This window comes from Ranitomeya imitator, chromosome 3 (assembly GCF_032444005.1).
Source record: "Ranitomeya imitator isolate aRanImi1 chromosome 3, aRanImi1.pri, whole genome shotgun sequence".
Classification (NCBI taxonomy): Eukaryota; Metazoa; Chordata; class Amphibia; order Anura; family Dendrobatidae; genus Ranitomeya; species Ranitomeya imitator.
Window position 1 is genome coordinate 129872618 of NC_091284.1, and position 16394 is coordinate 129889011.

Consider the following 16394-nt stretch of genomic DNA (forward strand, 5'->3'; position numbering starts at 1 on the left):
AACTCCCTCAAGATGCTGGATCATCATTGTAAATAAGCACCTGTACTTTGTGTCTCCCCCTACCTATCGTAGATTATGAGCTCTTACAAGAAGGGTCGTCATGTTGTGCTCTAATTATTGTATTATCTTTAACGTTATTACTTGACTTGTGTATGAACTGCTGAATTGTAAAACGCTGCGGAATATGTTGGTGCTGTATAACTAAAGATTATTATTAGATTATTAGATTACAAATTACACTGTGATCAAACTCAGATCTGAGTGTGATCACAGTGTGCTCCGATTCTCTCGGATGACTGGAAGATGGAGAAAAAAAATTTTTCTGTCTTGCCCATTCTGTCAGTCCATGTCATCCGAGTGCAGTCTGATGTTTTCCACCGTCTCATTGACTTGCATGGCCGAATGTGATCCAGTAATCAGATCAAACTTAGTCATGCTGTGATTTTTTTGATCGTACATGTGCACAGACATATAAGCAGCCCCACAGAATAACATTGGTCTAAGTGCGATCCGAGGTTTTGTCAGATCGCCCTCAGACCAAAAATACTGGATTCCACCTTATGGAACAATGTGGTTTACATTGATACCGTGTTTTTTTTCCATAGCTGGTCCATTAGAAATATTAAAGCAGACTTTTTTCCACTTTTTTGGCCACATCAGGTAATGATGTGAACATTGCCTATTGTGTCTGGAAACATTTCTTGGTCTCCTGTCGTTTTGCCCTGCTCCCATATATTTCCTTGATTTCTGGTGACTTTGCTCTGATACATAACATGTGGTTGCACTGTTCTCCTTCATCTTCCAGCCCGTGTAAGGAAATCCTGTAAAAGTGAAAGTGCTGTAGCTGAGGCGACACCCTCTGCACGGCCTTCATGTCCAATGTATTTCCTTCTTCCTGGTTGTTGTACACACACACATACATACACACACGCCTCGGCTGTGCCCTGCAGATTGGACATTGCTGCTGCTCCTTTCTAAATGGAGGGTAACGTATCCTGTTTAGAATTCCAAAGACTAGCATGCCTCTAACAGCTAATGTCCTCCTTGGCCCACAGCTTTCGCTGCCCTCCTCCTTATCTACATACACACTCCCATCAGCCGAGTGTGCATGTGTTACTGTTTGGAAAGAGCAGTAAGTTGTTGGGCATCTCTGGTGATGGCTTATCGCTATCAAGAACAAGGGATCGAGCATGTAAAAATGTATAATGCCCGATCAGGGGTTAGGATGCCATCAGGAGGCCACCTAGACACGTAGGGTAGTTGGCGGGTCCGGCTGAGTTATATGTATGGAGCATGATGAATTCTACGTACATTTTGTGCAGTCACTTCTCCACTAAAGTGGATGTAGTTTCCATAGCTGCAGAAAGCATACAGTTTCACTTTCACACTTATTACAGTATGTCATGTTTGTGGCATTTAGGCCATCGGTTTCCCTTTAGGCTACATTCATCCGAACCTATTTTTGGTCAGGGTGAGGTCTGTGTGCACAGCGGGCCACACACCGATAGCACACTGACTGGTGACAATCAATCTGCTAATGTAGAACCCATTTGTTTCGTCCATTGCACATGTATTAATTGTCCATTATCTGGACGAGTGCACAGAGTAGTAAATGGATGCAATAACGTCATCAAACCTGACTTGCTGGAGAATTCCAACAGTTGTCTGAATGTAGATTTGAACTGGAAAAAAAAACTGCATTTAAAAGTTGCGATTACAGGTTATATATGATGATGTAATATGTTTGGAAGCTTCTGTTTTTTGACATCTGAGTTAATTAGAGACTCACCTGTGGATGTATTTAATTGGACATCTGAAACACACTGCTTCTTTGTATAGCAACAAGGGAAAGTCTAAAGAAATCAGCTGTGATATCAGGAAAAAAATTGTGCTCTTTCTCAAGTCTGGCGCATCCTTGGGTACAATTTCAAGATGCCTGAAGGTGCCTCGTTCACCTGTACAAACAATTAATACGCAAGTACAAACAAGATGGGAATATCCAGCCATCGTACATCTCAGAAGGAGATGGGTTCTGTGTCCCAGAGATGAAAGTGTTTTGGTCCGACATGTGCATATCAACCCAAGGACAAAAGAAAAAGGCCTTATGAAGTTGACGGTGGAAGCTGGTAAGATTGTGTCAATATCCACAGTGAAACGAGTAATGTATCAACATGGGCTGAAAGGCCACTCTGCCAGGAAGAAGCCATTACTCCAAAAGAAACATAAAAAAAGTCAGATTAATGTTTGCAAATGCACACAAGAACAAATATATAAATTTTTGGACACATGTCCTGTGTAGTCTGATGAAACTAAAATTTAACTTTTTGGGCGTAATGACCATTGCTATGTTTGGAGGGAAAAGCTTGGAAGCCTAAGAACACCATCCCAACTGTGAAACACGGGGTTGGCAGCATCATGTTGTGGGGTTGTTTTGCTGCAGGAGGGACTGGGGCACTTCACAAAATAGATGGCATCATGAGAAAAAAAGATTATGTGGCAATACTGAAGCAACATCTCAAGACATCGGCCACGAAGTTAAAGCTTGGGCGGAAATTGGTCTTCCAAATTGACAATGACCATACCGCCAAGATGATAACAAAGTGGCTTAAGGATAACAAAGTCAATGTTTTGGGGTGGCCATCACAAAACCATGATCTCAATCCTATTGAAAATTTATCGGCAAAGCTGAAAAGACAAGTGCGAGCAAGGTGCAGTGAATCATTCGGCTGATCCCGGCGGCAGATGCGCAACGTGTCTACAGGCAGAGGAAGCCAGTCACATTAAAGGGGTTTTCCCTCGAACGAAAGTTCATTTTAAAAATTGACTGTTTCTGACCGTGTATGTAGGGAGCATACCACATCTCCTGGGCAGGGGAGGAAGCAAAAGACAATACTCACATTACAGCAGGGGATCACAGTGGATTCATTTTGTGAGGTAAAATTTTTCACTGACAGTTTTTAGTTTCAACGGTTTTTATTTCAGGAAACATCTTTTAACATGAGACTTATCAGTTGTAAAAATCAAGGATCCCCTTGCAGGGGTAAATATATAACAGATTAATAAGCAGAGAAGTACATAACTATATCCTTGATAATATAATCATAATTGTAAGTATACAACAGTCTTAACTTAGTCATATTCAGATTAGTGAAGGGGGGGAGAGGGGAAGAAAGAAGAAAAAAAAGGGGGGGGGAGATCAGAGGTTTTGAGTGTTAGTGACGAGATAAGCTGACATGAGTAATTAGGTCAGGTATACCAATAAATTGCAGGTATCCATACGTTAGGGTATTATTATATGTTAAATGGCGAGAGACATTGTCCTGGAGAAATTGTCATTATTCTGCACTTGAATCCAAGGATCCCAGATGCTCTGGAATAGATCAACAGTATCAGATTTAGTGGCCTCGATTTTCTCGTATAGCATTATTAGATCTATCCGTCTCCTCACTTGTGTAAATGGCAACGTATTTTTTTTTCCATTGACTTGCGATGTGGTTTCTGGTGGCCATAGAAATAAAACCAATTAAACGACAAGTTCTATTATCAGCATGAACTGGTCTGTCTCCCAAAAGTAGGACTGTCGGAGACAGAAGTAGCTCTTTTTTTAGAACTGTGTTGATTAACTTTATCACATCCTTCCAAAGAGACTTCACTATTGGACACGTCTACCAAATGTGGAGCGTATCTCCCTCATCTGTGCATCATCTAAAACATTTGTTAGGGATTGTATGATAAATGTTATGTAAAAAACTAGGAACGTAGTGTATTCTATGAAATAGTTTAAGAAATGTCTGGGTTAATGAGATTTGGTGACTTCCTTTTAATATATTTTCATAACATTTAAACCATCTTTGAGGTGTGAGGGCAACTTGCAAGTCATTCTCCCATCGTTCCATGACCTTTAATTTTGAGTCATTTCTGGGTTGATTGAATGTAGAGTATAGATGTGATATAAGGACGTTTCCCAATGGGTCATATAGACATTTTAATTCAAAGCTTGTAGGTTTTGGGTTTGGCGCGTTAGTGAACATGGTGTGCAGGAAATGAAAGATTTGTTCAAGTCTGAAATTTTCCGATGTTGGTATGTGATATTTTGTGATAAAGTCTTGTTTCGACATTAGTTGAAAATGTGATGTTAAACGTTGTAACCTAGTTAATTTGTTTTGTTTCCACCAAGCATGATTCTTGGAAGCCACACCCGGAGGAAACATGGGATTGTCAAATAATTCTAAAAGTGGTGAGAGTTGGGATTGGAGTAAAAATTGGAATCTATTAGCTCTCCTGATACGTAAGGAATGGGATGAATAAAGGTACCTTCACACTGAGCAACTTTACAATGAGAACGACAACGATCCGTGACGTTGCAGCGTCCTGGATAGCAATCTTGTTGTGTTTGACACGCAGCAGCGATCAGGATCCTGCTGTGACATCGCTGGTCGTAGCTGAAAGTCCAGAACTTTATTTGGTCGTCAGGTCGGTGTGATTCGTCATGTTTGACAGCAAAGGCAACGATGCCTGCAATGTTTTTTCACAGAGCTAAGGGTACCGTCACACTAAGTGATGCTGCAGCGATACCGACAACGATGTCGATCGCTGCAGCGTCGCTGTGTGGTCGCTGGGGAGCTGTCACACAGACAGCTCCCCAGCGACCAACGATCCCGAGGTCCCCGGTAACCAGGGTAAACATCGGGTTACTAATCGCAGGGCCGCGCTTAGTAACCCGATGTTTACCCTGGTTACCAGCGTAAACGTTAAAAAAACAAACACTACATACTTACCTTCAGCTGTCTGTTCTCCGGCGCTCTGCTTTGCTGTGCACTGTCAGCGCCGGTCAGCCGGAAAGCAGAGCGGTGACGTCACCGCTGTGCTCTGCTTTCCGGCTGGCTGGCGCTGACACAGGATGCAGGAGGAGTGCAGAGAAGCACAGCGCCGGGGACAGACAGCTGAAGGTAAGTATGTAGTGTTTGTTTTTTTAACGTTTACGCTGGTAACCAGGGTAAACATCGGGTTACTAAGCGCGGCCCTGCGCTTAGTAACCCGATGTTTACCCTGGTTACCAGTGAAGACATCGCTGGATCGGTGTCACACACGCCGATCCAACAATGTCAGCGGGAGATCCAGCGACGAAATAAAGTTCTGGACTTTCCTCAGCGACCAACGATCTCCCAGCAGGGGCCTGATCGTTGGTCGCTGTCACACATAACGATTTCCTTAACGATATCGTTGCTACGTCACAAAAAGCAACGATATCGTTAACGATATCGTTATGTGTGACGGTACCTTAACAACCAGCGAGAACAATAAGTACTTCACTGGATCGCTCCTGCATTGTTCTGGAGTTGCTGGGTTTGACATCTCTACAGCGACCTAACAGCGACGCTCCAGCGATCTAGTTTAGGTCAGATCGTTGTCTATATCGCTGGAGCGTCGTTAAATGTGACGGTACCTTAAGGTGAATGTAAATGTAAATCTTTTGGCAGCGGTCCAGTGGCCCAGATAAGACTCTCCAAGGAGTAAGGTGCTATATAGGAGCTTTCTATCTGAGACCAGATGGATGCATGTTGCTCAGCAGTCACTGCTGCCAGTTGAGCGATTTGAGCTGCTTTGTAGTATAGAGAAAAATTCGGTAAGGAGACTCCTACTTGTCGTTTGTGTCTAAATAGAATTTGTTGGGAAATACGTGATTTTTTTTGTTCCAAATGAAACGTAATATTTGTGAATTTATTGTTTCGAGTGTCAGAGAAGGTAATGGAATTGGTAGGGAGCGAAACAGATACAAAAATTGGGGTAGAGTTACCATTTTTATTGAGTGAATTCTGCCTAAAAAGGAGAGAGACGGGGTGGACCAGTGTGATAGATTTTGTGTGAACTTTTGTAATAGAATGGTGTAATTGTATTTAAATAAAGTATTTTTGGTGGGAGTAAGGCTGATTCGTAGATAGGTGATGTAATGTTTTGCATGTTGAAATTGGAAATTATTTAGAATTATGTTTTGGACTGTGGGGTGGGGTATTTAGAAACATGATCTCTGATTTATAAACGTTAACCTTTAAACCCGCTATCTCCTCCAAATGTTTGAGGGTATATAATAGGTTTGGTATGGATATATTAGGGGTTGTCAATGTTAGTAAGAGGTCATCAGCAAACAGGCTGAACTTGTATTCGTGCTTGCCAATCGTTTGGCCTCTAATGTCTGGATGCAAATGTATTTTTTGAGCTAAAGGTTCCATAACCAAATAGGGCAGGGGACAGTGGGCATCCTTGTCTCGCTCCTCTATTAATGATTATCGGCTCTGGGAGGTCAAGGGTAGTTTTAACCCCTCTGTGACCTTAGACGTACTATCCCGTCGAGGTGCCCTGGGCTTATCTGACCCTGGACGGGATAGTACGTCATAGCGATCGGCAGCGCTCACGGGGGGAGCGCCGCCGATCGCGGCCGGGTGTCAGCTGCTTATCGCAGCTGACATCCGGCACTATGTGCCAGGAGCGGTCACGGACCGCCCCCGGCACATTAACCCCCGGCACACCGCGATCAAAGATGATCGCGATGTGCCGGCGGTACAGGGAAGCACTGCGCAGGGAGGGGGCTCCCTGCGGGCTTCCCTGAGCCCCCCGCAGCAACGCGATGTGATCGCGTTGCTGCGAGGGTCTTACCTCCCTCCCTCCCTGCTCCAGGCCCGGATCCAAGATGGCCGCGGATCCGGGTCCTGCAGGGAGGGAGGTGGCTTCACAGAGCCTGCTCAGAGCAGGCACTGTGAAGGCTGCAGTGCTGCATGTCAGATCAGTGATCTGACAGAGTGCTGTGCAAACTGTCAGATCACTGATCTGTGATGTCCCCCCCTGGGACAAAGTAAAAAAGTTAAAAAAAAAATTCCAAATGTGTAAAAAAAAAATAAAAAAAAATATTCCTAAATAATGAAAAAAAAAAAAAAAAATATTATTCCCATAAATACATTTCTTCATCTAAATAAAAAAAAAAAAACAAAACAATAAAAGTACACATATTTAGTATCGCCGCGTCCGTAACGACCCGACCTATAAAACTGTCCCACTAGTTAACCCCTTCAGTAAACACCGTAAGAAAAAAAAAAAAAAACGAGGCAAAAAACAACGCTTTATTATCATACCGCCGAACAAAAAGTGGAATAACACGCGATCAAAAAGACAGATATAACTAACCATGGTACTGCTGAAAGCGTCATCTTGTCCCGCAAAAAACGAGCTGCCATACAGCATCATCAGCAAAAAAATAAAAAAGTTATAGTCCTCAGAATAAAGCGATGCAAAAATAATTATTTTTTCTGTAAAATAGTTTTTATCGTATAAAAGCGCCAAAACATAAAAAAATTATATAAATGAGGTGTCGCTGTAATCGAACTGACCCAAAGAATAAAACTGCTTTATCAATTTTACCAAACGCTGAACGGTATAAACGCCTCCCCCAAAAGAAATTCATGAATAGCTGGTTTTTGGTCATTCTTCCTCACAAAAATCGGAATAAAAAGCGATCAAAAAATGTCACGTGCCCGAAAATGTTACCAATAAAAACGACAACTCATCCCGCAAAAAACAAGACCTCACATGACTCTGTGGACCAAAATATGGAAAAATTATAGCTCTCAAAATGTGGTAACGCAAAAAATATTTTTTGCAATAAAAAGCGTCTTTCAGTGTGTGACGGCTGCCAATCATAAAAATCCGCTAAAAAACTCGCTATAAAAGTAAATCAAACCCCCCTTCATCACCCCCTTAGTTATGGAAAAATAAAAAAAATGTATTTATTTCCATTTTCCCATTAGGGCTAAGGCTAGGGCTAGGGTTAGGATTAGGGCTAGGGTTAGGGTTAGGGTTAGGGCTAGGGTTAGGGCTAGGATTAGGGCTAGGGTTAGTGCTCGGGCTAGGGTTAGGGCTAGGGCTAGGGTTAGGGCTAGGGCTAGGGTTAGGGCTAGGGTTAGGGCTAGGGTTAGGGCTAGGGTTAGGGTTGGGGCTACAGTTAGGGTTAGGGTTTAGATTACATTTACAGTTGGGAATAGGGCTAGGTTTAGGGTTAGGGCTAGGGTTAGGACTAGGGTTAGGGCTAGGGTTAGGGTTGGGGCTACAGTTAGGGTTGGGGCTAAAGTTAGGGTTAGGGTTTAGATTACATTTACAGTTGGGAATAGGGTTGGGATTAGGGTTAGGGGTGTGTCAGGGTTAGAGGTGTGGTTAGGGTTACCGTTGGAATTAGGGTTAGGGGTGTGTTTGGATTAGGGTTTCAGTTATAATTGGGGGGTTTCCAAACACGACATGGCGTCCGATCTCAATTCCAGCCAATTCTGCGTTGAAAAAGTAAAACAGTGCTCCTTCCCTTCCGAGCTCTCCCGTGTGCCCAAACAGGGGTTTACCCCAACATATGGGGTATCAGCGTACTCAGGACAAATAGGACAACAACTTTTGTGGTCCAATTTCTCCTGTTACCCTTGGGAAAATACAAAACTGGGGGCTAAAAAATAATTTTTGTGGGAAAACAAAAAGATTTTTTATTTTCACGGCTCTGCGTTATAAACTGTAGTGAAACACTTGGGGGTTCAAAGTTCTCACAACACATCTAGATAAGTTCATTGAGGGGTCTAATTTCCAATATGGGGTCACTTGTGGGGGGTTTCTACTGTTTAGGTACATTAGGGGCTCTGCAAACGCAATGTGACGCCTGCAGACCAATCCATCTAAGTCTGCATTCCAAATGATGCTCCTTCCCTTCCGAGCCCTCCCATGCGCCCAAACGGTGGTTCCCCCCCACATATCGGGTATCAGCGTACTCAGGACAAATTGGACAACAACATTTAGGGTCCAATTTCTCCTGCTACCCTTGGAAAAATACAAAACTGGGGGCTAAAATATAATTTTTGTGGAAAAAAAAATATTTTTTATTTGCACGGCTCTGCGTTATAAACTGTAGTGAAATACTTGGGGGTTCAAAGCTCTCACAACACATCTAGATGAGTTCCTTAGGGGGTCTACTTTCCAAAATGGTGTCACTTGTGGGGGGTTTCTACTGTTTAGGTAAATTAGGGGCTCTGCAAACACAATGTGACGCCTGCAGACCATTCCATCTAAGTCTGCATTCCAAATGGCGCTTCTTCCCTTCTGAGCCCTCCCATGCGCCCAAATGGTGGTTCCCCCGCCACATATGGGGTATCAGCGTACTCAGGACAAATTGGACAACAACTTTTGGGGTCCAATTTCTCCTGTTACCCTAGGGAAAATACAAAACTGGGGGCTAAAAAATAATTTTTGTGGGAAAAAACTTTTTTTCATTTTTATGGCTCTGCATTATAAACTTCTGTGAAGCCCTTGGTGGGTCAAAGTGCTCACCACACATCCAGATAAGTTCCTTAGGGGGTCTACTTTCCAAAATGGTGTCACTTGTGGGGGGTGTCAATGTTTAGGCACATCAGTGGCTCTCCAAATGCAACATGGCGTCCCATCTCAATTCCTGTCAATTTTGGCATGAAAAGTCAAACGGTGCTCCTTCCCTTCCGAGCTCTACCATGTGCCCAAACAGTGGTTTACTGCCACATATGGGGTATCAGCGTACTCAGGACAAATTGCACAACAACTTTTGAGGTCCAATTTCTTCTCTTATCCTTGGAAAAATAAAAAATTGGGGGCAAAAATATAATTTTTGTGAAAAAATATGATTTTTTATTTTTACGGTTCTGCATTATAAACTTCTGTGAAGCACTTGGTGGGTCAAAGTGCTCACCACACCTCTAGATAAGTTCCTTAGGGGTCTACTTTCCAAAATGGTGTCACTTGTGGGGGGTTTCAATGTTTAGGCACATCAGTGGCTCTCCAAACGCAACATGGCGTCCCATCTCAATTCCTGTCAATTTTGCATTGAAAAGTCAAACGGCGCTCCTTCCCTTCCGAGCTCTCCCATGCGCCCAAACAGTGGTTTACTGTCACATATGGGGTATCAGCATACTCAGGACAAATTGGACAACAACTTTTGGGGTCCATTTTCTCCTGTTACCCTTGGTAAAATAAAACAAATTGGAGCTGAAGTAAATTTTTTGTGAAAAAAAGTTAAATGTTCATTTTTATTTAAACATTCCAAAAATTCCTATTAAACACCTGAAGGGTTAATAAACTTCTTGAATGTGGTTTTGAGCACCTTGAGGGGTGCAGTTTTTAGAATGGTGTAACACTTGGGTATTTTCTATCATTTAGACCCCTCAAAATGACTTCAAATGAGATGTGGTCCCTAAAAAATAAATGGTGTTGTAAAAATGAGAAATTGCTGGTCAACTTTAACCCTTATAACTCCCTAACAAAAAAAAAATTTGGTTCCAAAATGATGCTGATGTAAAGTAGACATGTGGGAAATGTTACTTATTAAGTATTTTGTGTGACATATCTCTGTGATTTAATTGCATAAAAATTCAAAGTTTGAAAATTGCGAAATTTTCATAATTTTTGCCAAATTTCCGTTTTTTTCACAAATAAACGCAGGTACTATCAAATAAATTTTACCACTATCATGAAGTACAATATGTCACGAGAAAACATTGTCAGAATCACCAGGATCCGTTGAAGCGTTCCAGAGTTATAACCTCATAAAGGGACAGTGGTCAGAATTATAAAAATTGGCCTGGTCATTGACGTGCAAACCACCCTTGGGGGTAAAGGGGTTAAATAAGCTACCGGGTTATTGTAAAGAAGTTTAAGAGAGTTAACTAATTGTTGTGATATTCTCATTTTACGTAATATACTAAACATGTATGGCCATCCTACAGAGTCGAACGCCTTTTCTATATCCAAGGCTAGTAAAATTAAGTTATACGTTTATTAGCAGTATGGATTATGCTAAGATTTTTACGAATGTTGTCCGGGGCTTGTCTTGTTGGGATGAATCCTACTTGATCCTTATGAATAAGGCTGAGGAGGCATTTATTGATTCTTTCTGCTATAATAGCTGAATAGATTTTAAGGTCTAGATTTAATAAAGATATGGGCCTATCATTTTTTGTGAGTAACGGGTCTCTTTTCGGTTTCGGGATAACTGATATATGAGCTGTGTAAAATTGTGGGGGCATTGCCTGACCTTTCAACATATCATTACAATAAGTTTGAATGTGTTTGGATAGAATTTTTGAAATTTTTTTATAATATAATGCCGTTAACCTGTCTGGACCTGGTGCTTTCCAATTTTTAGATGTTTAATAGTAGAGGTAATTTCTTCATCAGAAAAAGGAGAATGTAGTGTCGCTGCGAAGTTCGGGTTCAATGTAGGCAATGGCATATTATTTAGGAAGTCATCTAGTTTAGATGGAGTAAAGACCGTTCTATCCGTATATAATTTTTGGTAATATTTTTGGAAAGTGTCGTAGATTTTGTTTGGGTTGAAGGTAATCTGAGATTGTTCATCTTTTCTAGAGAAAATAGTATTCAATTGTTGTTTGTGTTTCAATTTACGAGCTAGCATTCTATCCATTTTGTTGGAAAACCGGTAAAATGTAGCTTGGGTCCATCTAATTGCCCGCTTAGTACGGTTGGTCAATAGGGTATTTAAACGTAGTTTTAAATCATAAATTCGTTTAGTTAGGTACATGGAGGGACCAGATTGGTTTGCTAGTTCTAGTTTATAAAGCTCATTTTCAAGAGTAGATTGTTCTTGCAATCTGCCCCTTTTTTTTAGAGGCAATTTTAATAAAGACACCTGTTATATATTTTTTGTGGACCATCCATACATTACCCGATAAGGTTTCGTCAGAGTTATTTGAAAGAAAGAAAGGTTTGAGTTCTTGTTCAACTGATGTCCTCACCTGGGGATTTGACAGCAATGATTCATTTAATCTCCACCTATATAATCGTGAAGTTGCTTGGTCAAGTTTAAATACGGATAGTATACAATCATGATCTGACCATGACGAGGGAATATGTCTGGAATATAGTAAGGATGGTATATTTTCTGAGTTGGTAAGGATCCAATAAATCCTTAGAATAGGAATGATAAACTCTAGAAAAGAAAGCATATCCTCTTGATTGATGGTGGGTTTCTCTCCATATGTCAACCAAACGGTGAGATTGTAAAATAGTTTGAAGTATCTTTTTTTCCTTCCCCGACATGTCAGATCTTTGATTGTTGGAGCTATCAAGAGTCTTATCCACAATTAAATTGAAGTCATCCCCCATATGATTATATCATACGATACAGAATGCAGGGATCTCGCAACTGATCTAATAGTTTTCATTTGTAACGTCGGGGGTGCGTAGCAACTAACCAGGCAAATTCGCTTTTCCTGTATGGTTCCCCATAATATTATAAATCTGCCATCTTTATCTACTATTGTATCCTCTTGTATAAAAGGGAAAGAATTATGAAGAAAGATAGCAACCCCTCTCGTTTTTTTTTATCATGTGTGGCTAAATAAAATCTTGAATAAGATTTATGGAAATATTTGGGGGATGAGGTGTTTGAGAAGTGTGTTTCCTGCAAAAAATATTACATCAGGGGAATTTTTTGCATAATCAATGAAGGCACGTTTTCTTTTTACTGGGGAATTAAATCCCCCGTACATTATGTGATAAAATCTTATACATTGATAATATACAAAAATCTATCGGAGTCACCAGGTACAACATCATATATGATGCACTGCTTTCACTGACTGTTTTTAAAAAATATTTTACCTCACAAAATGTATCCTCTGCGATCTCCTGCTGTAATGTCAGTATTGTCTTTTGCTTCCTCCCCTGCCCAGTAGCTGTGGTATGTTCGGTACACGGTCAGACACAGACAATTTTTAAAATGAACTTTTGTTCGTGGGAAAACCCCTTTAAAAAGCAAATATCAACGCCAACATCGCTCCTCATACAAAGTACGCCAATGACAATGAAAGGAAAGCAGCAAAGCCACAAGGTCGAAGACAACAAAGGGCAAATGAGACTCTTGAAGAGCAGCAGCATCGCTAGGACAAAAACAATGCATATAAGCGTAGGCATCAAGCACATGAGTCCCCTGATGCAAAAGTCATTAGATTATCACAGGATGTCATTAGGCAACAACAGCTCCGCATGCCTGCCCCAATCATGACATTACCGCCCTCCCGATGCAATAGCATCGGGCCTCCATCTAGTTACAATAATAATAATGATGATCTATTTTCATCTAATGTTCTTTCATTTTGAATTCTATTCCCCAGATAAACTCAGAAATATCCGTCCTCAGTTAGTAGAACGATGCAGTTCAGCACTTCTACAAGAGTTGCTCGATGACTTGCTTCATATAAAGGTACTAAGGGATGCAGAGGTGGAGCATATCCGGGAAGCTTTCCCGGAGCGCAGAGACAAATGTCGAACACTAATTGATATCGTGATAAAGAAAGGAGAATACAGCTGTAAGATACTACTCCAAAAAATCAGAGAAAAGGATCTGCCACTTAGTGAAAAACTGGAAATAACAGGTAAATACGTAATTGTGGCACATTGCATTATTATGGAAATGACGGCATAATGACACTATTGTCTGATAATGACTCCATTAATCCACATCTAATATAGTAGTATAAATATAGTATAAAGAAAATAAATAAAGATTATTAGTAGGGATGTACTGCTGCCAGATAATCCCAGACATCCTTTCCCAAGGAAAGCTAGACTGGCCATGTTAGATCACATAGCAAGTTTTCTTCTTGGGGCGAATGGATCCATTTGTGTCCTCTTAATCCCCAAACACTGGAACAGGGGTCCCGTATTCTCCTTTTAATCTAATGTTTGCCGGTCCTCTAGACTTTGAATGGAGGCATCAAGCATGTGAGACCACTGCTCCACTGATATAGGGGGAATGGGATCCCTGTTCTGGTGATCACTTGTGCTCTCATTGTTTGGGCTCTCACCAATCTAGCAGATATCACCTTTTCAGTGGATAATTAATAACATGTTATTACTGTCACAGTTCTTTTAAATTGGTCGTTCCCATTGATAAATTTGTCATATGTGTTTGCAGAAGATCAAACTTCCAAACAATGGCAATGATACAATACACCACTCACTAATGGTGCAGGACCAAATAAGCTGGCTCCATACCACGGTGAGTGTGCTCTGAGTAAAGCTGTCCAAATTCAGAAGATATAACCCTCAGTTTAGAAGCTGCTGCTGCTTCTCCTCCTCCATATCATTGCTTGTTTGAAAGAGCACTAAAAATGCACATATTCTTCCCACAAATAGATATGCAATCTGGCTGATCTCGTATTTCCAATTATCTGAAGATTAATCCGAATTCTTCCTCTATTTGCAGCAACACTTCCATTACCTATACAGGAACAAAACATAAATGAAGCCCACGCTATCCATCCAGGTAACACTTTCAGCCATCAGGTTATTGCATGGTGTGTGCTCTGTAAAAGTGACGGTAAATTGTAATAGTACAAAAGATTCTTGACAATCCTAACAAGTATCTGCTACTTTTGGGGTATGTGGCCTTTTACAGGGTAGTTAAAAAATGTCCAAAGCTGATTGCATAAATATCGATTTCTTGTAGACCTCACCCCAAGTGTATCTGCGAGTCAGAAGTTCACCTACTTCTATCAGATAAATATTCCAAATTTCACACTATCACCACCAGAAAGTTATATCGTATATTGAAAAATCTCAGCATCTTTCCTCTTCCCTCCCTGCTTAACCACCTTTTTATCTTTCTTTTCACATCCTTCCCAATATTAAAAATGTTGAAAAAATTTAAATAAAAATAACTTGTTGAAAAATATCAACATCTTATTACAAAACTGTAGTAATTTTTTCGGTTCTTGGGTCTTTTTTAAAGGAAATCTGTCACCAAGTTTTTGCCACATAATTTGAGAGCAGAATAATGTAGTGACAGAGACCCTGATTTCAGTGATTTGTCACTTACTGGGATCCTTAGTGTAATGTTGTAAAAATCATAATTTAATCAGCAGATTATCATTAGAGGACTAATAAACCTGCTGCCAGGTAGTCAAGCATACTGCTGAGATCTGTATAACCACCACCACCACTGATTGACAACTTTCTGTGTACACTGTGTATAGACGGCAAGCTGCCAATCAGTGGTGTGGGTGAGGTAATACAGAGTTTAGTTTTCAGAACTACTAGATCTGCAGAAGATCAGTGTTTTTATCAAAATGAGAGTAAGCAGCTCAGCAAGTGACACATCACTGATATCATGGTCTTTGACCCCACATCATGCTGATTTCAGATGGGGTAGACCTGGTGATAGATTCCCTGCAGCTTCCATATAAATAAAGGAAGAGATCACATTGGTGGCATGATAGGACATTTTCTTTACATAGATGTAGATCCCAGCATCTGTCATTCATTATTGGAATACCCTAGGCTGAAAATCCTGGCACATAAAACCCACAGATTATTATTATTTTTTTTATTATTATTATACATTTTTATAGCGCCATGGAATTCCATGGCGCTTTACATGTGAATAGGGGGCAAATATAGACAAATACATTAAACATGAGCAGATAACAAGGCACACGAGTACATAAGGAGGGAGGACCCTGCCCGCGAGGGCTCACAGTCTGCAGGGGGTGGGTGAGGATACACTAGGAGAGGGAAGAGCTGGCTGTGCGGCTGTTCAGTAGGTTGAGGATCACTGCAGGCTGTAGGCTTGTCGGAAGAGATGAGTCTTCAGGTTCTTTTTGAAGGTTTCTATGGTAGGCGCGAGTCTGATGTGTTGGGGTAGAGAGTTCCAGAGTATGGGGTAAGCACGGGAGAAGTCTTGGATGCGGTTATGGGAAGAAGAGATGAGAGGGGAGTAGAGAAGGAGGTCTTGAGAGGATCGGAGGTTGCATGTAGGTAGGTACCGGGAGACCATGTCACAGATGTATGGAGGAGACAGGTTGTGGATGGCTTTGTATGTCAGTGTGAGGGTTTTGAACTGGAGTCTCTGGGCGATAGGAAGCCAGTGAAGGGCTTGACACAGGGGAGAGGCTGGGGAATAGCGGGGGGACAGGTGGATTAGTCGGGCAGCAGAGTGTAGGATGGATTAGAGTGGTGCCAGAGTGCTAGAGGGGAGTCCAGAGAGTAGGAGGTTGCAGTAGTCGAGGCGGGAGATGATAAGGGCATGCACTAGCGTTTTTGCAGTGTTGCAGTCAAGGAAAGCACGGATCCGGGAAATATTTTTGAGTTTGAGACGACAGGAGGAGGCAAGGGCTTGGATATGTGGCTTGAAAGAGAGGGCAGAGTCGAGGATCACCCCGAGGCACCGGGCGTGTGGGACTGGGGATAGATGCAAATATGTCCCTCAATCTCAGATATAGCAGTAGATGATGTTGATAACAGATTTGTTACGACTATGTTGTCAGGTGTCCCGGAAAAAACAGGGGCTCCTTGCCTCTCCCTAACGCTAGGGGCGCCCTAGC

At 41.5% G+C, this 16394-nt stretch overlaps 1 protein-coding gene across 1 annotated transcript in view; it reads left to right on the forward strand.

Moving 5' to 3' along the window:
* Positions 1 to 862: 862 nt before the first annotated feature.
* Positions 863 to 16394, forward strand: part of LOC138672966 (caspase-1-B-like) — a 32371-nt gene continuing 16839 nt past the window's right edge. Inside the window, exons 1-3 of the mRNA XM_069761443.1 lie at positions 863 to 985; positions 13185 to 13445; positions 14279 to 14338. Of these exons, the coding sequence (XP_069617544.1) occupies positions 979 to 985; positions 13185 to 13445; positions 14279 to 14338 (328 nt within the window). The 5' untranslated portion in view covers positions 863 to 978. The remainder of the gene's footprint in view (positions 986 to 13184; positions 13446 to 14278; positions 14339 to 16394) is intronic.